This window comes from Periplaneta americana, chromosome 1, assembly GCF_040183065.1.
Source record: "Periplaneta americana isolate PAMFEO1 chromosome 1, P.americana_PAMFEO1_priV1, whole genome shotgun sequence".
NCBI lineage: Eukaryota > Metazoa > Arthropoda > Insecta > Blattodea > Blattidae > Periplaneta > Periplaneta americana.
The window spans coordinates 149,495,367-149,521,551 of record NC_091117.1 but is presented as its reverse complement, the minus strand read 5'-3'; the positions used below and the strand labels follow the sequence as shown (position 1 = coordinate 149,521,551).

At 35.0% G+C, this 26,185-nt stretch overlaps 1 protein-coding gene across 15 annotated transcripts in view; it reads left to right on the top strand.

Moving 5' to 3' along the window:
* Positions 1-26,185, top strand: part of LOC138701991 (nose resistant to fluoxetine protein 6-like) — a 1,327,025-nt gene that overhangs the window by 1,275,042 nt on the left and 25,798 nt on the right. For 14 of the 15 annotated variants that reach the window (XM_069829508.1, XM_069829491.1, XM_069829501.1 and 11 more), the window contains 6 exons: positions 4,693-4,904; positions 7,664-7,746; positions 13,258-13,454; positions 18,185-18,345; positions 21,442-21,610; positions 25,653-25,846. In XM_069829508.1, coding sequence (XP_069685609.1) covers positions 4,693-4,904; positions 7,664-7,746; positions 13,258-13,454; positions 18,185-18,345; positions 21,442-21,610; positions 25,653-25,846 — 1,016 coding nt within the window. The remainder of the gene's footprint in view (positions 1-4,692; positions 4,905-7,663; positions 7,747-13,257; positions 13,455-18,184; positions 18,346-21,441; positions 21,611-25,652; positions 25,847-26,185) is intronic. The other variant, XM_069829447.1, reaches the window with a different exon arrangement.

Genomic DNA, 26,185 nt, shown 5'->3' with positions numbered 1-26,185 from the left:
GGTGTCTTCTACTTATTATTATTATTATTATTATTATTATTATTATTATTATTATTATTATTATTATTATTATTAAACTAGTGTAAGTTCTTAGTTTGTCTTGCCTTAAGACAATCAGTAGCGTTATTCAATACTTTCGAGGAAAAGAGTATGACTAAAAATCATTTGTAATGGCGAAATATTGTACGACAATGGTTAATTATTACTGCTGAATATTGACACACATACGAATTGCATTAATTAGAATATAACATACGCAGCAATGTGATTTTAATGTTGTGCCTGCCGAGTTTAGTGCAACGTGCTCTCCTCAGCCTCTAAGCCAAATCAAATATTATTACGACATTACGAGTAATAAATTAATCATAATTACTACAATTATTCGTTGTAATAATGTACAGCCATCACCGTATGTTGTACCGAAGATTTTTCTTTATGCTTTCATTAAATTGACATGTGAGTGACGACAGAAAACACCTCAGGGGAGCGAGAGGCATACATTACTAAAAGAGAAATGGAGATCGGGGAGAGCAGATGCTCATGTGCCTATGGGCGGTAAAATTCTAAAAATACTTCTTTGAGAATCGTCAGATATTTGTTTAGTTTTTGGGAAATCGTCAAATGTGGAAACAATTTCTAATCACATATATTGCAGACTAACTTCCTAATTTAATTTAATTCTAACTTCTAATTTAAAAACTGTTTACACACACTAAAATATTACAGCATTTGCTAATACTATCCAATACAGATTAATCAGCAGGCCTATTAGATATTTATTTCACCACTGCAAGGTGTGCAAGGAAAATCGTACAGTTGTATTTATCATGCATTGTGACTGCAGTTTGCATTAGTAAAAATCATCATACTTCAACGTCAATATTATATTTAAAAAAAAGAGCGGAAAAAGTTGGGCTCACTTACAAATTATTAAATTATGAATTCAGAGAAATAATAGATAATACAGTACCTGAATTCGCTGGAATTTAATAATGATAATAACAATTTATTTATTTATTTATTTATTTATTTATTTATTTATTTATTTATTTATTTATTTATTTATTTATTTATTTATTTATAATATTAATGTGCGAAACAGCACAAGGCCAATTACAGTTTAGCACAAGATACAAACAAAACAACAAATGATGATGAGAATGAATGATAGAAATGGCAGTGAGATAATAATAATAATAATAATAATAATAATAATAATAATAATAATAATAATATAAATACGTGGCAAGGGTAGACTACAGTATTCATGTAAAATGTATTAAGTTTCTTTCATTATTTCCGAAAAGGTATGGTGTGTGAATTGAACAACAGGAAGGCAGTGCCTTAGTTTATAATATGTAATATCTTATAATATCAGGAATGATAGCCATTTATTTTAATATAATTGAGACGTAGAAGTTTTGAAATTACGTCTATTAACCATAAAATATTGTACGAAGCATTTAATAAGCAACGGTGAGTCCTTTAAATGTCCCAAATGTCAATGTCATGTAAAGGTAAGCGTTCACTACATCGTATTGCACTCCTCATACGAATCGCACGCAACGGATATTTTAGGTGCAGTGCGTTCACTGTAACGGATCTACCTCATCGCCTCCCCTATCAGCTGTTTAAAACGTGACGTCGTACGATATTCACATTGCTGAAAAGAGTGGAGTTTGAGGTTAGGACTATTATATGAGTGTTAGCGAATAAGAATTTGTAATTCCTTCATGCGTCTTAATTGAAGAGGAAGAAACGAAAGAAATATTGGCTACAAAATATATATGTAAGAAACGACTAAATTACTATAATGGAAACGCGTCAAATTATATAATTCTTTGCAATTTTCTACAAGCGAAATAAGTTTTCCGTCTGCTATTTTGGCGCGACACTGAACGTGATACACCATAATAGTAACAGTTGACCAATTAAAATTGATTTATTAAAGAAGGTCATGATCGCACTCATCGGAAAAGTTGCTCATCCGTGAAACGTGGACGGATTTGCCGAGAGCTGGTGCGTACGATACGATGTAGTGAACGCGGTTACATACCGGTAACAATTACAGCGAAGATTGTCTTTTTCCGATCCGTGCGATTCGTCCGATGAGTGCGATACGATGTAGTGAACGCTTACCTTAAGTGTTCTGTTACGAATACCTAGAACCGAACAGCACTCCAGGCGGCGGAATTGGCGTTACGCGGGAACCACTTTAGACCAGTATTTCAAGCGCTATGCGCCAGCTTGTATGACCTCGTAAGCAACGATTTACAATAGGACCATTGTTGTAACACTTCGTTACCCCACACCACTTAAATCATTATTTTTTCCAAATATGGTTTATTTAACGACGCTCGCAAATGCAGAGGTTATATCAGCGTCGCTGGTGTATCGGAATTTTGTACCGCAGGAGTTCTTTTACATCCCAGTATCTACTGACATGAGCCTGTCGCATTTAAAGACACTTAAATATCATCGACCTAGGCCGGGATCGAACTCGCAACCTCGAGCACAGAAGGTTAGCGCTATACCGACTACGCTACCGAGGCCGACTTAACCGTTATTATGTCGAGTACTTATGCGAATACCGATTTCAAACATGTTTAGGGTTATTGTTGCCTTACAAATCTAAAAAGGTACTGAACGTTTCAGAAGTAGTCTACAGGCTTACTCAATGTATAGTTAAGCTCGTATATATCACTGGGGTGTTCACAACAACACCCCGCGCGACTATTAAAGGGTTAATCACAGTCTACTATATACAGTCGCGAAGCTCAATATGTAGTAAAAATGCAAACATGGGTAGTTGCCCACCATAGGACCGCTACTATCGCCTCATCATCGCAGATCTCTCTCCTAGTAGACGACAAAATATGTTACACTTTCGTTGTGTTCTTTTGGAAATATTAACACCTTCCTTCCATTATTGAAATATTAAATGCATAAAGTTAATTTATTATTTTAATGAAGTATATTAAATTCCACCATAAACTCGAAGACACCTGCAAGAAATAGGTTAATATTATTTTTGTTTGTGCAAAACCAACTGAAATTTACTATAATCGCTTCACTCATTCAAGATTATAGCGATAATTAACTATGAAACCAATAAATATTAATTTTCATTTCCCTTTACAACAATAATAATGGAAATATGAATTAGTGGAGTAACTTACGTGTACCGGTACTTGTAGTGTAGGCTTACGTAGTTAACAAAGTGGGATGAGGTTAAGCAATAATAATCACACCAGAATTGGAAATAAAACGTGATCAATAAATTTTATTGTAACAGACTTTTCCTACGTCTCTAGTAAAGTAACAAATAAGAATAACAACAAAATTAACAGCTATAATTAAAAACATATCCTTTAAAAAAAAAGTACAATAATAATCCCACCAGAATTGAAAATAAAACGTGATCAATAAATTTCATTAACACAAACTTAATTTTTCTACGTCTCTAGTAAAATATTATTATTCCAATTATTGTATTTTAGCCATTAACATTTTCATTACAACCAATAACGAACATTTCACAAGCATCAATGTGAAATATGCAACGAGCTAGCACTCGATGGAAATACGACACAGTCCAAAGTCGAGCGTGGACAGTCTATTGTTTCTAGTTGCTAACCGCTTGGAGCACTTTATCACGAGATTTGCAAAAAATCACCTCAAGCTTCGCGACTGTATATAGTAGACTGTGGATTAATCAACAAGTTCCTCTTCACACTGCTCACTGTGAAGTACTAACGAATTTTTGTCAGTGCCTGGAAACGTTGAAAATTGACAAGCCATTCGATTGTTGGGTGAATATTGAAACCAATGTTGCCAATTCAGCTGTTTTCTCGCTAGATCTAGCGTTTTTCAATGTTAGTTTAGCGGATAAAATTTATGAAATTTGTATTGCTGATATAGGGATTTAGCGGGTATTTTTAGCACTCACAGCTGCAAAATAATCTAATTTTACATTGACAATATAGCAATTTAGCGGTTTCTGGACGGTTTCATAGCGGATTTTTAAGAATCGAGTTGGCAACACTGCTTGAAACTATGCACATTTAACATCATTCTGTTTTTAAATTAAATTCAAATGTGAATAAAATCCACAAAATATAAACATTTATTTATTGTTCCAGAAATAACTGATATCAAATTAGCGCACATTAGTTCACGCTTTTTCTTTGTAAAATTCGTATAACACTAAATTATTAATAATTATTTTAAAATTACATATTAAATTTATTCTTTCAGCCGCCTGCACACATGCATGCACACCTACTAAAACCAGCCCTCACCGTACCGTATAGGCCTACATATATGTTTAGTCGATCTTTTATGTACCAGTACAGTCCCCTTAGTATATTCTTTGTACACGATTAATATTCATACTTAATGTAGAAAACTGTATATCTTACAAATAAAAATTATTCACATTTATTTATTTATTTATTTATTTATTTATTTATTTATTTATTTACCTATTTATTTATTTATTTATTTATTTATTTATTTATTCAATCATTTGCTGGCTTATTTACCAAGTAACAAAACACAATAAGTACAGTATAATAATTACGGTACCTTCATTTTTTTTAAATAACTGATAACATTTAAATACAAATCTATAATGGATAAAACTTTAATGCAAGAACACTATAACAGAATTTCCCTTTTCTTACCTTCCAGACGGGTCATCGAGTGCCTCGGTTTTCTGCTATTCATTGGGCACTGTGTGTTCCTGCTTCTTGTAGTGCACAAGATGTCCATATCGCACTCTCTGACACAGTGCAAAGGTATACCAACGGTACGGGTATATCTTTAAGGGTCAGGGTCGTACCAGAGATGTGCCAGATAAGGGAGGACAAGCTACATCTGCCTACTTCGACCCTTCTGGTTATGTGAGTTAACATATGCCTACAAATATAGGACGGAAGTTTCATTCTTATCTTTATATGGTTACAAGAACTTTAGTCGAACATTTTCACCCATTTTTATTTTAGTCCTTATGATGTTTGCTCCAATTGTTATTTTCGTTCATTCAGTACTTGGTCCACAGCTTTGGTGCTGTCTGATTTTGGCTAAGTATTTTCATATCCTTCATCCTCGTTTAATTAGTCTCATTTGACTTTGACCAATTAGTAGAATTTCTCGTCTCGTTCTCAGTTTTATTACTACTATATCAGTAGTAGTTCAACTACATTATTTCTTCAAGTTACGGATTTAATAGCTGTGTATTAAAAATATCACAGTTTCTAAGATTAAAAATTATTATATTTCATATTCTAGAACATATTATTACGTTGTATTGCGTATTTATGCTGTGACGCATAATTTAATTAGGCTACACTTCGTTATGGTCATAGTGATTTGAAATAGTAAGATACAGCCCTACAATAAATTTTAACATTACCATTATCATTAAACTTACCATAATTTTTAGAATTTGCTCCAAACGTTCCTGTTTAATTGTTATTTATTTATTTAATTCAAATAACTTAATAGTTCATCAGTGATTATATAAATATTAAAAGAGTGTAATCAATGATAAGTAAGGAAAATGTTTGATAATCATGTCAGAACCTGCATTACGCTAAGAATAATTATGGTAACGGTATGTCAAAAAGAAATCGACCCCTACTGATAAATGAGGGATTTAGTTACCAACGTGACTCATAAATCAGGGAACATACAAGAAGATAGTGGAGGTGAGAGAATTGTGAAACTTGCAGTGCACTGTGCATAATCAATACCGACGTAGAAAATTATGGCATTCCAGTACAAATGTAATGTTGGGTCACATTTACATCCACTGTATAATGCTGCGATAAAGGTAGAAGTTGTACAGAACATATCAAAAGTCCGGTAACACTTTCAATATTTTATTACATAAAAACTACAAATGATAGCACTTTCAAACACACGTCAGTTTAAAGTCAAACTCTCAAAGTTCTCGGCAGATGTCCAAACAATAATCAAACTCTTCCCATACTCTTTTCAACATATCCTCTGTGATCGTGGCAGCAGCTTCTCGAATTCTGGTTTCTAGTTCCTCTAAATCACATGGCAAAGGCGGTACAAATACACGGTCCTTTAGTTACCCCCATAGAAAAAAGTCACATGCAGTCATATCGGGTGACCTTGGTGGCCATGTCATGAAACATCTGTCCCTTACTCCAGCATGTCCTATCCAACAATCAGACATCTCTGTATTCAGGTAAGTACGAACTGCATTGTGAAAATGTGGCGGAGCCCCATCTTGCTGAAAGATGAAATCGTCATCGAGATCTTGTCTAAGTTGAGGCACCAGCCATTGCTCCAACATGTTCAGATATGAATGTCCAGTCACTGTAGCCTCAATGAAGAAGAAAGGTCCGTACAGTTTGACTTTAAACTGACGTGTGTTTGAAAGTGCTATCATTTGTAGTTTGTGTGTAATAAAATATTGAAAGTGTTACCGGACTTTGGATATGCCCTATATAAAGGATAAAGAACATAGCTAGAGGCTACCCTAATAGGGCTCCTAGTGAAGTTCTCAGACAGGATATGACTGTAAGGTATAGGAAATGAAGTTCTTGTCAAAATGCCAGACTGAAATTTGATCAAACAAATGATAGAGTTTGAACAAAACATTTAATTTGTTCATTTTTGTGTTTTGATTCCAGTGTGGGATATAGGTGATGTTACTTACACTGAATGATGTACCAGTATTGGACAGAAATTCTTTGTGGACTGTTTAGTATTAGACCAAATATTTTAGACCTCCGTGAGTTGGATGATGATGTTGGACTAAATTGCAATATTGAAAACTTGAATTGACAAACATCCCAAGTCCAAAATTTACCGAATTTGACGTTTTACTCGATACAAAAGTGAGAATGCTAATGGCAAAATAATATTTCCTGTATAAACAACTATTTCCATTATAAAGAAACCACCACTTGACGAATTTTGATTTTGTTGGACTAAAGATATCACAAAAGTGAGAAAAAGGGAAGATCTGAATGAAAAAAAAAAAAAAAAACTCTAGTGAATAGAATCAACTATAATATGCTAATGACGAAATAACTATATAAGTTGCCAAAAGAAGAATGTGTAGTAATTTATTTGATTCTATGAAACCAAATACGTCCCCCTACCATGTATAGTTCAATTTCCTCTAATGCAGTTGGACATTCAGAAAAGCCAGGAACTGCACACGATGAAGTTGTACGAACTATACAAACGAGTTAAGACTCTGAAAATGCATGGCTTTAAAAGAGATCGCATCATTACAATACCATGGATCCCGAAGTCTCTTTTCAATTATATTGTACAACTTACTGTTATTAGATAAGATGCATTAAATGTGTTCTTCTTGATGTGAGATACAGGCTACATACTGATATGAATACGAGGTACTAGTATATTTAATAACAAATAATTTGAAACTAAAATATCTAGTTGGTTATTGCAATAATAAATCATTATTTAACTAGATGTCAATAGATATATGAAGGTCGAGAAAATATTCAGTTTTATGAAACTATGTTGTTTATATCTTAGCTGTTACATTGCTTTTACAATATAAGGAAGCACTCTTAAAAAGTAATGATACACTTACACATTATAATAAATTAATAGACACATTTAGTGATACATTCCAAACTTTCTATTTCAGTGCACTGTTTGTTATGTTGCTTGTTATTGCCGCCTTTGCAACAGCTTATGACCCTGGATGGAAATCCGGGGAACAAGAATTAAGTAAGTAGACCTATGCTTTTAGTTATATACGTACTGTACTGTCTGCTTTCGTTAAATAATTGCTCTGTTTAATCTCATCTCTCTTGCATTTTATACTCTTGTTGTTAAGGAATGAAAATATGAAAAGAATATGAGATGGATCAAGTTGATTCCTTAACCCTTTCCAGCATAGTGATTGTTCAGAGGAACCACCGGTTTCTTTCTTTCTAAATTTTATGGCATAGATATTCCACCAAGGAACCACCTCTTGAGTATACATAGAGGTGCCATTTATGTTTTGAAATTGTGTGCAGAGTTAAAATGTTGAAAAAAATTGATCGAAGCTTCGTTTTGATCCATGAAATGAAAAACATAAAAAATTAATTTGTGCTGCAAAGGGTTAAATGAATATAGCTTACTTCTATATACATAAAGTATAATAATAATTACCTAAGTTAGGCCTCAAAGGGAAAAATACTAGAGGAGGGGGATTCGATCCGGTGCTGTGGATTGAACTTCCGCATAGCTCAGTGGTTAAAGCGCTTGATACATAGAACCAAGGACCTGGGTTTGACCCCCGGGGTTGGAGTGGATTTTTCTCCTCTAATAACAATAATAATTACACTATACAAAAAATAAGCTGTTTGTGTCTTTTACACAGGGGTAAATGTAAAACTGGCACAAAAAAGTTCTTCATATTGTATAAAATACTACGTGGAGCAAAATATACAGTACATTTTACATAATGAAACCCTACCTAACAGTAGACCTACATAGCAATGGCAACTTTGGAGTTGTTTGTATATTCTAGGACGCCCGCCATTTCGTTTGCAATGAATCAGATACAAATACGCATTAGATTAATGAGTGTTATCACTGTTCAACGTTTCTTATGTTAAGGACATTCTCGAAATCATAGCATTCCTGACAAAAGAACAATTGTGCGATAGGTAGTGTTGGAGAGAATGTGGAAAAGTGCAAAATAAGAAATCGTCAGGTAGGCCAAGAACTGTCCAAATACCTGAGAATGCCGATCGTGTTCGAGCAGACATGCAGTGAAGCCCACAGCACTTAGCTGATTGACATTCACAGATAGTGGAATCTCCTGGAGATCACTTCACTGTATATTGAAAACAGATTTGAAATTCCATCTTTATAAGTTGCAGAGAGGGAAAGGATCTGGCACCCTACCTCATGACATCCTGGCTTAGTAGCCTCATGAGTGATGCCTTTTTGATGTCACTTATGAGGTTCAGAATTGTCTTCGGACAGCTGACTAAACAACAACAACATAAGTTGCAGATTGTGCATATGTCACACCCAAATGACCGCCAGATGAGAATGGCATTCTGTATGCAACTTAGAGAAATGACTGCTGACAGCAATGATATGCTGCCTAATCTGCTTCTATTGATGAAACACATATCTATATATGTAATTTGAACTGGTAATGGAAATTACGGAAAAACGGCTGAACGGATTTTAATGAATGATCCGTTATTTTTAAGCTTGGCATCCAAGGATTTTCAGAGAAATTGTAACTTTCAGTGAAGCGTTAGTTTTCCTACATAATTTTCCTATTTTCCAAAATCCATCTTTCATCAGTTTTGAAAACTAATTGCATTTCAGAATAAAACAAAACGCACACTACAATAAACAATAGGCTAATACACGAAGGCCATGACCTGCAGGATTGCTGACACATTTAGAGCTCAAATTCAATTGGTTATTAAAAACTTTAAGACTTACTAAAAATAATTTAAAGGTCTGATTCTGCGCTGTGTAATTTTCTGAGTACAGCTGTGTATTGATATTAAAAGGTGGTTTGAAGACATTATTACCATTAGAATGAAATATTATTATGGTTAATACCATGATGTGACTATTTTTCATTAATTATACATATTAATGCTATCTATATTCATGATATGAAAGTGAAACGTTTTAAGGTTTTATAAGTAGATGTAGAGAATATCTTAAGATAGATCTTCATTTTTATAATTTACTGAGTGGTGGCTATTATATATATAACTACAAAAATTACGTAAGATAATATTGTTATTTAAAATCAAATATTTTAGTAGTTATTAATCAAGTGGAGTTGGGTCTTTTTCATATACTTAATGGCGGTGTGGTGTAGATACTTATATGCGTCATTATCTTCAGTATTGGTTCGAGAGAGCGCAACAATTACAGTTCCTAAGGAAAGACCAAAAGGTATTACTTAGTGATAAAATAATGGGCCTACAATATTTTATAGTCTCCCGATCATTTCAGCAAGATCTCTTAGTAGGATAAAATTATTTTACCCTCTATATTTCAAGCTCTACATGCAGCAGCTATACCAAGATGCTATGTCTATTGTTCGAAAGCATAGTAAACCTGACTTTTTTAACTTTCACTTACAATCCACAATGACCTGAAATAGATATTGCTTTACTCCCACATGAAAAACACACTGATCGTCCTTACATTGTTACCGGTACTTGTGTTTTCGCATTGAAACTCAAAAACTGAAAGTGGATAGGTTCAAGAAAAAGTATTTGGCATAAAAAACCATTCAGAGGGAGTATGTTTCTTTATTATGGAAGCAAATAACTTTCAAAATGTTTGGTATTCTTCATTGAAAATAAATCTGAAAAATTTTTATTTGAACTTCTTATGGACTTGCTTTGCAGCATTTGCTGCACAAGCAACTAGTTTCCATTTAACCAGATTTGTCGAGTAGCAAAACTTCCAGTATTGCTCAGACACTAACCCTCAGTTGCTTGATGAAATCGTACTGTATAACACTAAAGTTACAGTGTGCTGTAGTGTAGCCATATTTGGAATTATTGGCCCATAATTTTTCAAGGCTTCCCAGAGCCATACCATTATATTTAGAGACAGTCAAAATTCGTGACTCGCGAAATCGCGAAAACCTAAAAACCAAATAAACACAGTTTAAAACATGATTCACATAAAACATATCATACAATTACACGTTTCAACTCGCGAAACAATCGTAAAAGTACGCAATTTTTCAGCAATTAATAAGAAAGAAGAAGCATTCTTTTCAGCACTATCTGCAGCTGAAAGGCTCCAAGGCAGGTTTATTCCCTCTTCCTGTTCCAACTAGGTGGAACTCTTGACTGGAATCAGTAGAATGGTTAGCAGACAACTGGAAAGTTCTCTTCGAATTCCTTCAATCAGACCAAGGGGAAGCTTTCAGTGCTTCTTCTACACACATCCATAGCTTGAATGAAGATAACGGAAAATCATTCATGCAGAGGCTATTTTTGTTAAGTCATTGTCTTCTCTCCTCAAGCCAATGCTCACTGATTTTGAGACAAACTCTAAGCCAGTCGCTGGGGAAGTTTACCCTAAGCTGAAAAAGTTTAAGAAACGACTAGTAGTTGTTTCGGAGGTTACTTTCAGTGATGTGCTAAACCAGAACTTAAGTGAGCTGAAAAGCCAACACAAAGAGAGAGCGGTCATTGAAATGAAGAGTGCTGCAAGGCAAATGGGGTTAAACTAAACAAATTAATGCTGGGAAATCCTGCTCATAAACTTCAACTGGTATCAGAACAGTTTTACAAACAGAATTTGTTAAGCATTGATGCAACTGAAAGCAGTTTGAAACTTCTCTTTGATCAGGTGCCAACCTTAAAGAATCTATCACCTGATATAGCAGTACATGCATACAGTGAACTGAAGGACATAGTTAAAAATAGTCCTGGACTTTCAGTGCGAGAAGGTTTGCTATCGTTACGTGAAGATCACAGTGATTTTGTGAATGGAGCACTCCAAGCTATATGGGCTCCAGTTTCTAATGTTGACTGTGAACGTTTTTTTCACAGTTCTCGTGTGTGCTAACAAATAGAAGAACAAATCTTACAATGACAAACTTAGAACTGTTGTCTGCGTACAACTTTGAATGTTAAATGATGTTAAGAATTGTTGTTAACGTAAAACTTTGAATATAGAATTATAATTGTCAATTATCTTAAGCAACATAATAATTTAATAGAACGGGGTGAAAATTTCAGGTTTAGGCCTACTCAAGAAATTTTCGTTTTCACTCAAGAATTTTTATTCTTTTTAACCAAGAATTTTAGCCCCTTTTATTCAAGAATTTTGACTGTCTCTAATTATAGTTAATGCAGAATAGTATCTCTACATGATCAACATCTACCTAGTCCCCGAATTAAGAAGAATAGGACAGCATGATACTGACACTACATGCTACCAGCAAGATGAGGACACTACTTACACTGCCAGAATCAGCAGGAGAAGATTGCGACAGCTGTTTCTGCACCAACTCATTTCGTGCTTTGGCAACGTCCAGTGGCCTTCCAACCATTTAAACATTACTACAGCAGAAGATGTTGACTTGAAGTGATTTAACGAAATGAGGGCACTTAACATTCCTATTGTGTGTCAGAATGCTCATAATTTTGCCAGTGTACTTAGTGATTCGAACTTCAAAGCAAGCAACGGTTGGCTTTAACATTTTAAAGACGGACATGGAATTACTTCCATTAAAATGATAACCGAAGGAAGAAAATCAAGTAGGATAATCAAATGGTGAGTAAATTGTATTTTATAGTACTGGTATATAATGTTGTTTTATACTTATTTCTACTATATTCTCTTTCAGATCATAAGCCCTACATTTTGGTAAAATTTCATAACCCCTCAATGCAACAATAATCCCGATATAACAATATAATCCTTCTGGTCCCCAGAAAATTGTTGTATTGAGGTTCGACTGTACTATCTCCAGCCAGTGGAAAAAAAAAATCGCCTTCACTGGGAGCATAACATAGGCCACAATAAGGAAAGTGCTAGTCTAAAACCAGAGTACTGAATGGCATGGTAGCCTACATTATTCTGTCTTAAGAAGATAAGCCCCAGGATACGATGATGATGATGATGATGATGATGATGATGATGATGATGATGATGATGATGATGATGATGATGATGATGATGATGATGATATTTTGCTTTTGGAGAATTATAACAAAAAATGAAATCCATGTTGAATATTTCATACCGGTACACTACTTTTAACACTTGAATATAAATAATTGATTAAATACAGAAGGCTCTGAGGATGGTGTCAAGTAGCACTGAAACATCTGTAAGCCGCACATGCTTACATAATTAACACGAGTAAGATCGCCGTTTAATCAATTATTTATTAAAAAATGAAACTTTATTGTTACTATGCTTATAACCTCTTAAATACCGTAACTTAATTTCTTTCTAATTAAAACATTTTGATCATATTTTCATATTACCGGTAGTTAATGTGACATTGCAAATTAGCTTTGTAGTTCATAGTTTGGCCTAAAGGAAGTAAAGACAGTAAGTTTTGACTAATAGGAATACTCTACTTTCATATAGACTAAAATATAGGCATAATGATAGTAAATAAAAGCTTTACTTTTTTTTTAATAAACTCATTGTTAGTCTACTAACAGAAAGTTGAAACTTCACGTCAGAGAATATTACTGTACATTAAGTCCACCTTTGTTTAATCATTAGCAGGTTCGTGGAGGAAAGCAGTTCAGGCATTCTCGCTGCGCAAGAACTTCCTGCAATTGTTTGCTTTGACAAGAACAGCAGAAGACATCGAGAGTCTGCATGGGGTCAGAGCCATATTTACCTTGATGTTGCTCGTAGCTCACAAATGCATGGCTCTCTTCTTTAATCCATTTCTCAACAGAACAGCTATGGCTGAGGTAAATATAACACACTGCTGAACCATGACGAGATTCTGTTCACTGAATACCTGTACTCTAGATCAGCGTTTCTCAACTTTTTCCAACATGTGGCACATGACAGTAGTAATTTAAAATTCCGCAGCACACTCATATAATCTAAACCAGTGGTTCCTAATTGGAAGGACGGGGGATTTTTTCATAAAAACATGCAAAATACGATAGAGTTTTAGGTTACACAGGATGCATTTTAGTGAACCAAAAATTCCAATTTTAAACAGGTAAGTTATGCTGATAAACAGTCATGGCTAGTTAGCATCCGAAATTTTGCTACTGCATCATGTCGAGGAGAATCAGGTAGGTATAGCCTATGTTCTTTTTCAGTAAGCAATACTGACCAAGATTTATTATTAGGCTAAGTACTGTTTTCTTGAAATTTCTTTAGAATTTTGATTTGAAATTGTGTTTGTATGAACACTTTGACACTGTGATAAGATATCTTTTTCAATGTTGAAACTGTTGAAAGTCTTTCTTCATTACAACAAATGACATTGTTAATTGGTAAACACGAACACTCTGTTCATAATCCGTTTAATCAACAATTATTTTATTTTCGGAATATGTATGATAAGAACTTTCTTGTGTTAAATATTAACGTACCTTGTTAACATGTTTCGACCTATTTTCGGTCATCTTCGGAACTGGTCGTTGTTGGTCTTGGCGCCTCTTGTTTCCTGTGTGGGTGCGTTCGTAATGTAAAGTCAAAGAGTGTATGTGTTTTGAAATTGATTAATTATTATTTTATTATTAACGACACCATCATTTTTCATTAGGAGTAATAAAATCTTAATATGTTGTGCCACAGAAGCTTGGTTCTTTTGCGAATTATGTTTTCATAGCAAACGTCTGCCTGCGAATTTCATTTCTAGTGATGAACACATTTGCTATTTCACCCAAATCTTAAATGCAGAGCTTCTTCTCTGTGGGAATGAATGATAGCTATATAATTTATTTGCTGTTGACTCATGGTAGACCTAGTGTAGGATTTAAGACTATGGAGAGAGGAAAATGATCGCTCAGCAGTAGAGGTAGACACTGGTATTTAACAACTAGTCTTATGAACTTAACAAGTTCCAGCAGTATGTCACAAAGAAAAGCTTCTTTCCGAAGGAGATCAAAAACAATCTGAAAATCTGTGATGTGGTGCAGTTTTGATCTCGCAAAATCTAATAACATATCCTTCTTCTTCGCCAAGTCATCTCCATAGAATGAGAGAATTTCTTCCAGTTCCCTATCACCATTATTCAAACCACCAATTAGAAAATTCTCACTCAATCTTAACAAGAAAATCTACAGTAAAAGTGTCAGTGTGATCATCCAAACAGTTCACAAAACTGTCAACAACTTCGTAAAACTCTTTACAATATAAATCTGCAGAAGATGAATGGACATGTGGCATGGATCCAGTGTCCAAATGTCGAGGTGGCTGCTGGTTACGTGGAAGTTGTGACTCGGGCAATGCCATTGTTGTTGATTTATATGTTACTTCACCCCAGAATGTGGAAATCCATCACATAAGGGAGATTATATTGTGGAACGCAGGCATTATAATATAATACACACAGCTTTCTTGAAAGACAAGGTTCGGTTTTGCAATGCAGTTTCGCAGAATCAACATGACTAAATACCTTCACAAGTAAGCTTTGGTGATAAGTAGAGCCCGGATGTTTAGGCATTTATAACAGTTAAAATAGGCAGGCAAAAAAGGCAATAAAAGCGTAAAAAAAAAGGTACAGTAATATTCTAAAAAGGCATTATAAATTTTAAAAAGGCATAATATATTTTAGTACAGTAATAAATTTAAACATGACACTCGGGAGGAAATTAAACGCAGAATAAATATGGGAAATGCATGTTATTATTCAGTTGAGAAGCTCTTATCATCCAGTCTGCTGTCCAAAAATCTGAAAGTTAGAATTTATAAAACAGTCATATTACCGGTTGTTCTGTATGGTTGTGAAACTTGGACTCTCACTCTGAGAGAGGAACATAGGTTAAGGGTGTTTGAGAATAAGGTGCTTAGGAAAATATTTGGGGCTAAGAGGGATGAAGTTACAGGAGAATGGAGAAAGTTACACAACATAGAACTGCACGCATTGTATTCTTCACCTGACATAATTAGGAACTTAAAATCCAGACGTTTGAGATGGGCAGGACATGTAGCACATATGGGCGAATCCAGAAATGCATATAGAGTGTTAGTTGGGAGACCGGAGGGAAAAAGATCTTTAGGGAGGCCGAGACGTAGATGGGAGGATAATATTAAAATGGATTTGAGGGAGGTGGGATATGATGCTAGAGACTGGATTAATCTTGCACAGGATAGGGACCGATGGCGGGCTTATGTGAGGGCGGCAATGAACCTTCGGGTTCCTTAAAAGCCATTTGTAAGTAAGTAAGTAATGAATTTAAACTGTATCAACATAACTCACATACCGTATTTATTTTGTAGGTGACACTTGTTGACTTATAAAATATTTTTTTCGTGATTAACTGTCTTTTCACAAACCTTACATAACAAAACTATTCCATCGGTTGAAAACACATGGGCACCAAATTCACTAACATAAGCATGAACTTTACTTTTGAATAGTATACTGAATTTAAGCATTCTAGCTAACTGATCTTATACCTTCTGTCACCCGACAATAACTGACTGTTCCTCACTCACGTTTCTTTCTCCTACAATAATACACCCGTGTAGCACAAAATTGTAACAGTAAGATTTGAAAATATGAAAGCAAACAATTGAAAATGATATGTGACAACTTCTATGAGAACGAGCTTATATTATAAAATTATAAAGCTGATTGTTGGTATTGTGAAGACATGACAATATTATATTTGTAACTGTGAATTGTCGATCATTATTCATATTACACCAATAGTATTAAAGCACGATTATTATCAGATTATACACCGAAATAAATTACTTTTATTTACTGTTGTTAGTAAAGTTAGTCATTGTTTCAAATATTTAAATTTCATACTTATTACATTATAATTAATTAGAAAATTGCAAATAAACAAGAAATATTGCTTTAAAATGACAAAAAAAGGCATTTATTAGTAAGAAACATCTTAAAAAGGCAAAATAGGCAAAATAAAAATTGGCCCCATCACTTTGATTTACTCCAAATAACATATATATCTGTGCAAATAGTGATTTACTTCCACCCAGTAAAAAAGGCATTTTACCAAACATTCGGGCTCTAGTGATAAGCAACTGTACCATACTAAAAATTCGATTGCTTTTGCACCAGCATCTGATCTTTGTATCATTAGTTTGGCTAGTTGTGGGAACTGAGAAGTCTGTATATAAATAATATTGGCGGTGCTCGGCACCCCCAGTAATTATTTTGGGGATGCTCAAAATGCAAAGCACCCCCGAAGTCGGCGCCTATGAAGGGTAGTCATAAAGTTTTAATAATCACCTCGAAAAAAATTAAGCTGCGACCATGAAACTTGGTGATGGTGTTAATCCTTTTCTACATATTTAACCTTGAACGCGACACATTTTTCCCAACGATGGATGACTTGACGAGGCCTTGGTTGTAGAAATCTGCATTTTGGCTGTTCAGGAAACGTTCCACCTCAAAAATCACCTCGTCGTCATTCTGGAAATGCCTGCCACGCAATGGTTTCTTCATCCGAGGAAAGAGGAAGAAGTCACTGGGTACCATATCAGGAGAATACGGGGGGTGAGGCAAAATTTAATAGCCTAAAGAAGCAGCATGTGTGACTGTGTCCTGTGTTTTTTGGGACATCCAAGGCATGGTGCTGACAGATTATGCTCAGAAGGGGCAAACCATCAGAGGAGCACACTACCAAAATCTCCTGACGAGGTTATGGGAAGCTATCAAGACGAAGCGTCGCGGGAAGCTGTCCAAGGGGTCCTTTTGCTTCATGACAACGCCCCAGCTCATTCTGCACAGGACACTGTCACACATGCTGCTTCTTTAGGCTATCAAATTTTGCCTCACTCCCGTATTCTCCTGATATGGTACCCAGAGACTTCTTCTTCCGTTTTCCTCGGATGAAGAAACCATTGCGTGGCAGGCATTTCCAGAATGACGACGAGGTGATTTTTGAGGTGGAACGTTTCCTGAACAGCCAAAATGCAGACTTCTACAACTAAGGCCTCCGTCAAGTCATCCATCGTTGGGAAAAATGTATCATGTTGAAGGGTGAATATATAGAAAAGGACTAACACCATCACAAAGTTTCATGGTTGCAGCTTCATTTTTTCGAGGTGATAATTAAAACTTTATGACTATCCTAGTATGCTTACAAATTCATGTTATTGTGTGGCACAGCTGTGTAAGAAAGTGCTCTTTCTTCTCGTATTTGAGTTTCACAGACTATAAGTTAATGGTAAAGCTTTAAAAGTCGTACAAGCTAGAGAATCTTTCATCATGAAGTAAATTTAAAACTTACAATTACGTTTTATTTACTTCTGTATGTTTTGTACATATGTAATAATTACCACAATAGCCTAGGTCTCTATGCATAAGTTGTGTGTATGTGTGCTTGCATGTATGATAAAATTTGCACGTTTTATTAGAATAATTGAATATATTATCTCTTCGTCATGATAATGAATTAACACTGTAGACCTTCGGTATCTGGAAACGTGTGTTGAGAAAGATTATGTGTTAGATATAGGCTAACTTAATCTTTCTCTCATTTAGGATCTGGGACATTCGTGGACTGCATTCGCAAGAGGAGCTTGCATCTACACTGACCCGTTTATCATGATGAGTGGGCTTCTGACGTCATACTCATTTTACAAAGAACTGGAACGAACGAAAAAACTCAACGTTCTTCAGGAATATGTATCTAGATTAATGAGGTATGTATGAACTGCCAAATCCTACAGATCACTTCGGAACAAGGTTGTTATCATTCCATTAGCATACAGAATGTCTCATACCGTGTAAGGTTACCAGATGTAAAAAATGAAAAACAGGACTTTTTTCTGAAAAAGCATGATTTTCCACAAAAGAAAAACACTATTTTGAATAACTCTAATAAGAATGTAAATTTCTGAACTTGATTTACACTAGAACTTATACAAGCCTATTAGTCGTCGTCATCGTCGTCATCGTCGTCATCATCATCATCATCATCATCATCATCATCATCATCATCATCATCATCATCATCATCACGCGTCTGCCTCTGCAGCGTAAATGATCTTATCAGAGAAATTCAACTTCACTCTGTTGTGAGGGTTCCCTACCAGATGTAAGCATCTGTCTATACTTCGATATTATATTGTGGAGTGTTATAAACACGTCTATATAAGAATTTAGCATTAAATACAGGGTGTGAAAAATTACTTTTGGCTTCTGCTTGAAATTCACACTATGTTTCGCCTTTTCACTGTGGAGGGATTCATGCAGTTCTTGAGGATTATTTGGTGCCCATTATTGGTAATTTTGTTTATTCACATATCCACACAAATGAAAGTGTGCTTCATTTGACATGATCAACATTTTCACTATATTGGTACTGTCATTTACTAAGTTCAAGAATTTGATACATTACTAAATCCGGCTTACTGTGTTTTGTTCTGCAAGTTTTTGTGTGATTTTAATCTTATATGGGTAAAACTTCAAATCTTGATGCAATATTCAATGAACACTTATCATGTAAGCAAAGGCTAAAGCATGTTGTTTAACTGATCTTTTCAGACTGTCAAGCACAACTACACATATCTATTACACTTTTATGGGTTACAACCCAAGCGTGACCTTCCTGAAGGTGCAGTGTCCATTACAGATTCTTCTGCACGCCATTTTGATACAGGAGCATAGTATTTAGACTAGTTGTATTCCGTGTATGAAATTTCAATCAGAAACCACGCTGTGATACTGTTCTAATAAACATTTCTACGCAATTGCAAATGCAAACCCACAAGAAAAAGTCTGGTAAAATCAAATCTGGTTATCGCGTTGGCCACAAGTTACTAGCTCAGATGATGCTGTCGTCAAAGAAACTTTGGATCAGTGCCTTGTACTCATGTGATGTGTGAAAAGTGGCACTATCCTGTTGATAGTACCCTTGAAGCAGCTCAATGCCATCTAGTTGCTCAACAGATTCAATGAAAATGCGTAGGTACAGTGCCATGTTCACTGTTTCATTGAAAACAATTGGACCTACTCAGGGCTGCCGACAGAGTTTATGGGCCCCTATGTAATACTGTACTCGGACCCCGTCGAAAAAAGTAACAGTTACAAGTTACTATAATAATTATTTGCAAAATAAATAAAAGATAGCCCCATACACAGATGCGAACTTAAAAATATACACTTTTATTACGTTGAAAACTTTTAGCAAAACTTCACATTAGCACAATATATTATATTCATAAAACATTCTTAAACACATATATTTTTTAACTTGCAGTCGAACATCAACAAACAACTCTCCTTGACTTCATTGATGCAAAATCATTAATTATGTCATCAAAATTTAAAAACCTAGCAAGATCGCTCTCGAGACTAAGGAGCCAAGGTTACTCAGTCGTTCTTGACACATTATTTATCTGAACACATTTTTTATTTCCTTCATTTTGCTGAAGGATCTTTCAGCATCAGCAACTGTCACAGGAATTGTATAGAATATTCTAATGGCTATACAAATATTTGGAAATAAAGTATCCAGTTTTAATTCCCTCAGACTATTTAGGAGATTCGTAGGTTTCAGTGGGGTTGGCCCTAAATTAGAGGCATGAATTGATTTTAAATATTTCGGCTCATCACTGATCTCTTTGTTAATATCTTCATAATATTTTTCACGCAGTCTAGCACCCATATTACTATCTTCCAATTTTTTCTGTCTCTCCTTGTGCTTCTCAGCTCCCGACTTATGCCTGTAAGTTACTTGTCCATTGTACAGTTAAACTATAACTATTAACACTAATAAATAGAATTTACTAGACAAACGACAACGAAAAGACTAAAGTTTCGACACGAAACATACAATGTACTGAAAAAGAAAAGTATCCTGCGACTTCGGTTTGAGAGAGTCCACTAGCATATTATGGTGGACCAGCGAGGGTTTGGTAATTAAAAAGGACACGCCAATAAATAATTGAACGTGTTCAGTACAAGCGACGAGAATATAGTTCAGGCAAATGCCGGGGCCCTCAATTGTCGTGTCGGTGAACATTAATGCGGGAAACTGATATTCTATTATATAAAAGTCAAATATTTATATATGAAGTGGTAATTTGTATTAATTCTACTATTGTTGAGTTAATATGTCAAATTTATGTAACAAATGTTCTTACAAAATTTTATAGTACCTGTATGTATCTACGAATAATTATTCATTATAATTAAAAGTAATCAGACTCACTTAATCTGACGGGCCCTTATTGCTCACGGGCCTATATGCACTCGCCCCCTTTGCCCCCCCCCCTTCTTGGCGGCCCTGGACCTGCTATTCTCTCTAATAATAATATGCACCAAACTCCAATTTTCAGTAAGTACATAGGTGCTTCATGAATGGCATGCAGATGTGTGGTCCAGATGCGTGTGTTCTGTGAGTTCACATAACCACACAAATAAAGCATTGCCTCGTCTATGAACCATGTAATGGAGAATGTGCCGGAATTTGAACAACTGTCGCTTTGAACCAACGAAAATATTTCACTCTTTTAGTCTTATCTGGCTCCAGCAGCTCATGAACAGTCGTCATTCTATATGGCTTTAGATTAGCTTTCTTCACAGCTCTCTGACAGGTCGAATATGAGTACAGTACCCGATCTCCTACGACAGACACTTTAATGACTTGCTATGACTGCTATTACTAATAACAATAAAAAACTTTTCTCATATTTTGATCATTTTAAATCTAAGACTAATAACTATTTTCATTATTATAGATAGCACTGTTATATACTGTGTAAGTGAATAACATTTTCTGTCTTTTGAAATAGATTGGTCCCCAACCTTGTGACTTTGTTGCTTTTCTGCACCTTCATCTTGCCATGGACTGGAACGGGTCCTTTGTGGAACCAAGTGGTGCGCCACCAGTCTGTTCTCTGCGAGTCGTACTGGTGGCGAAATTTACTTTTTATTCAAAACTACTTTGGATTTGAGAATATGGTAAGCTCACAGTTATAATAAAAATATGACATAAAAGTACTGAGATCATTCTACAGAATCATTTCAAACACGTTACAAAGAACACATCACAGAAATAACAAAATTACAAAACACCTCCACATATGCAGAACACATCACAAATGCTAACCACACCCACAGAGATATCAACACAGACATGGAAATACTACACATCCAACCAAAAAGCCAGAAACTAAACGCACTAGAACAATATGAAATATACAAACACACGAAAACACACCCCAACGAAATCGAAATTCTCAACACACAACTTAATTTCAGAACACACACACTCTTTGACTCTACACTATACTACACGAACACACCCTCACAGGAAACAAAACAAGAGACGCCAAGATCAACAACGACCAGTTCTGAGGATGACCCATAAATAGGTCGAAACATGTAAACAAGATACGTTAGAATTTAATACAAGAAAGTCTTATCATACATATTCCGAAAGAATCATTCATATAAAACTCATACTTTTCATTATATATTATATCTTAACAAGAATGGTTTGCCAGATCAACTAGATGGGTATCTATTTGTTAGTAAGAGCAATGGATTTAAGAGTGAATGATTCAGAATGTGAAGGAGGAGAAGCAGCTTCTATAACTAAACGAAAGAAAAATAGGCCAAAGGTAAGGAAATATCAGATGCTAAAAAGAATTCGTGCAATGAGTCATGTAGAAGATGAAAACTGTCAGTGTCAACGCTTCAAATGTTACCTCAATGTTACTGAAACAGAAAAAAAACCATAATATTAAGAAATTAACTTATTAGGATCTAGGGATGAGCAGTCCAGTTACTTGTTTGGTTTGATTTCAGTTAATCTCATTAAGCAAAGGCGTCCATGTAAAACTAACGAAAGTGCTTTACAAAATCACAGCTATTTCTATAGGGTCATAAGAGACGGGCAGCTGATTGAAATGCCTGTTTGTCAGAAAGCATTCGTGGCTATCCATAGCATTAAAAATCAAAAGATAATTGCACTTTAAAAAATCTCTGACAAGGGAAACTTTTTCATTGCTCCCCATTCAGATTTTAACAAATGTTAGCTTATTTTATTGCTCTGGAAGAACTGAATCAGAATATAAAATTAAAACGTATCGAAGTTGTGGTTAAAAGGGCTTAAATAACGTTACAAGAATCATGAAGTTGTATGTAAACATTAGAGACCGGCAAATGAGACAAGACTCTCGCCCGTAACTGCCTGCCGTCGGGCTTGGGTTCCGGCGCAGCTGCACAGCAGGTTGAAAGTTGAGACTGGCCTATTCAGCCCGGATTTTATAAGTCCAGTCCAGACGGGACCCGAAAAAGCCTGCCTGTATGCTCGTATTGTATAGTGACCTGCATTCACGAAAACCAGTCTACTCTGGTTAAGATGAAACAGTACTTAGTTTGAAATCTAAGTTCGTTGGCTATTTAGTCACTTCAAAAAATCTTTATTTTCTGGTCCAACACGGCAAAAAATTCTTGATTAAAGTAACATAGTTTTACAATTTATTCCACTACAGAATTTCATACACTAAGATAAATATTTTACATTTAATTTTTCTGCAAAGTGTATCTGACTCAAGAAATAACGGCAGATAATTCTTGATTAAAGAAACACAGTTTCACAATTTATTGCGCTACAGAATTTCATAAAATAATAAGATAATTTCATATACATTTCATATTCCTGCTGAGAAGGGAAGGGAAGGAGAGGGGAGGGGAGGAGAGAGGAGGGGAGGGGAGGAGAGAGGAGGGAAGGGGTGGGGAGAGGACGAAAGGAGAGGAGAGGAGATTTATAACAATTATTATGAATATCAAGATCTATTATAGGAAAATATTCCATTTTAACTTTTTCCTTATCAACAATTAAAACTCTCATGAAGACCTTTAAACTGTAAAATAGTTTTTCGTTCTTCAGAATATTGATTTGCTATTGAACATCTGGGGGACAGATTTCTTTTTATTTATGAAGCTGAACGTTTGAAGAGTTTGCATTAAATTTATATTGCTATGATGAAAAGGAAAATGTAAGTGCCGGTAATTTATAATAACTGTTGGCATTTAATGGATATTATGTTGACGAGGCATAGTTTTCTTTGTATTTATTAATGGTACATTTCAGAAGACGACAAATTAAGTTTTCAGTAGTTTGTCTGTATCTGTATTCTTTCTGTCAGGTTTGAATGACTTTGTTGATATTTTATCATGACCTGAAAGCAGCAGTCTGGCACAGGTCGGCGAAACACAACAGTCCTTTCAGGTCATTATTAGAACTGTTTGACGTCACGTGCAACCACACTGCCTGTCTGCTTGTGAGGGAAGGTTGAAAGCAGGCGCGTGGTACCTTGCTTAGCCCACTCACGAAGCAAAACAGTCATGGGCAGGTTTGAATGAGGATTAGGTGACAAGATATTGATAATAATTACCGTATATTTACTAACATTTGAACTGTCGATTGAATAATTTTTTCATTGACTGAAAACTATAATTTGAAGACTGGAATTGACAAACATCCGAAGTCCATTAAAGTAAAATTCTCAGGAGAACACAAAAACTATGCTTGCAATATGAGTGTTTCAACAAATACTTATATGGTTGAAAAACACAGACTTAGAGTCGTACTTGAGATATTCTTTTTTACAGGATGGTAATCTATACAAAACACATTTCAGGTAAAAAATTTGTGTACCAGTAACTTTTGAACTTGGAATGAGAGAAGCTCTGTGGTAGGCAGGCATTTTTGCAGTACTGTAGCAACTGATCATTTGATGGAATAGCCCCATATGCCCAATACTTTTTGTTAATCTTGAATCCTAGGTATAGGCTAACTATACAAAACAAACATTTTATAAATGGAAACTTAGTTATAATTTAAATATAGCTAAATCTCATTCTAGCTCTTTATACTGTTTGCCAATGTAGTACGGTAACTCATTATATTATACAGGGGCGAATGCTAGTCACAAAAGTTAGGCTTGCTCTTGTATTCATAGGGGAAAATGGGCGGATATAATAATTCATAATTAATAAAAATAATCAGACCCACATAGCCTAAATAATTAATTTTATAATTATGAAATCATTATGAGTCATGGATCATATTCGCTTATCAGATGTAGAAGTTCGATATAATATAACAAACATGCCCAACAAAACAGTTTATTTAGTTTTTTCGACCCTGCTAACTAATGCACATTGTTATATTGAGCTGCACTGAACGAGCGCACATATTCTCTGTAATGTCTGTCTTCTCTTGAATAGTCCTTCGGGAAAATGGATTTAATAATAAGGTTTCAATGATACACAATTCCGAACTCATTGCAATACTTCAAATTAGTGTTTAAGAATTAATAATACCTGCAGCAACTAACACATGCATTCCGCTCATACAATTACATTACACTAGCAAATCACAGCACATTCCCGCTCTCAATACTGGTCTGTGTAACGTTAAATAGTCGTTGGTGTAGCTCTCGGACCAGAGCTTCAAATAACACATAACAGAAGCATGTGCGCCTAGGACGGACTAAGGAGGAAGGCACTTGCACGCGCATCATATTCTCGCTATTTCTACGTCTTTCCTGTAGCTCCGAGAAACGAGCAAGCATTGCGATACTTGCGGTGTGCAACCTGCGGATGGTATTACGCCTATACAATGTTCCAAAAATCAAAATAAATTTTAATATACGTAATCCCATTTTGAGAAATACACATTCTACGAAAATATTGGGCTTGCGCAGCAAGCATAGCATGTCCTGAGAAATCGTCCCTGAATATTATATTCAATTTTTTGTAAAAATAGAACATATAATAAGTACTGGTACAGTACCAGTGTTGGAAGGTTAAAGACAGTTTCATTTATAATATTATGGAGTAAATATAAAAAAAAAAAACCTCTACTTTAATAAGACATTTCTTGTTAAGATTAACATTACACGTGAAATCAGAACAAGATTAAACATTCCATTAGCCTATGTTTTATTTATTATATGAAACATAATGATAACTGAAACATCTTTTACAGTGTCTGACAAATACTCATCATCTGGGGATAGACACTCAGCTGTTCCTTTTCTCTCCACTCTTCGTGTACTTGATATGGAGATGGCGACGATTTGGACTTGCTATGTTGGCAGCCATAGCAGCCATGTCTGTATCTCTATGCTATAATGTTACATACGCCAATCATCTGAGCCATTATGTTTTGTTTGGAAGCATGTAAGTAAAGTAGTTAAATATTGTGATTAAGTCCAAGAATCTACACATACATTGAGGATTAAATATTAAGCACAGGAACGCCATTTCGTAATTTCAATTAAGAAACACTCCAAACGAATTATCTTTACACCAAAAACGAATGCTCCCTGGACCAAAATATCGTATTTTATAAATTGAGTGCAACAGAAGCTAGAAGTCTTGCTAACGATGTTATTGCTAAAGCACTACGAAATGGCGTTCCTGTGCTTATCAATTACCTAGTCTACAAAGGAAAAATAATATACACGAAGATAGATAAGAAATCTTTTACTTCTTCGTGAAACAATTTGTGAGTGTTGC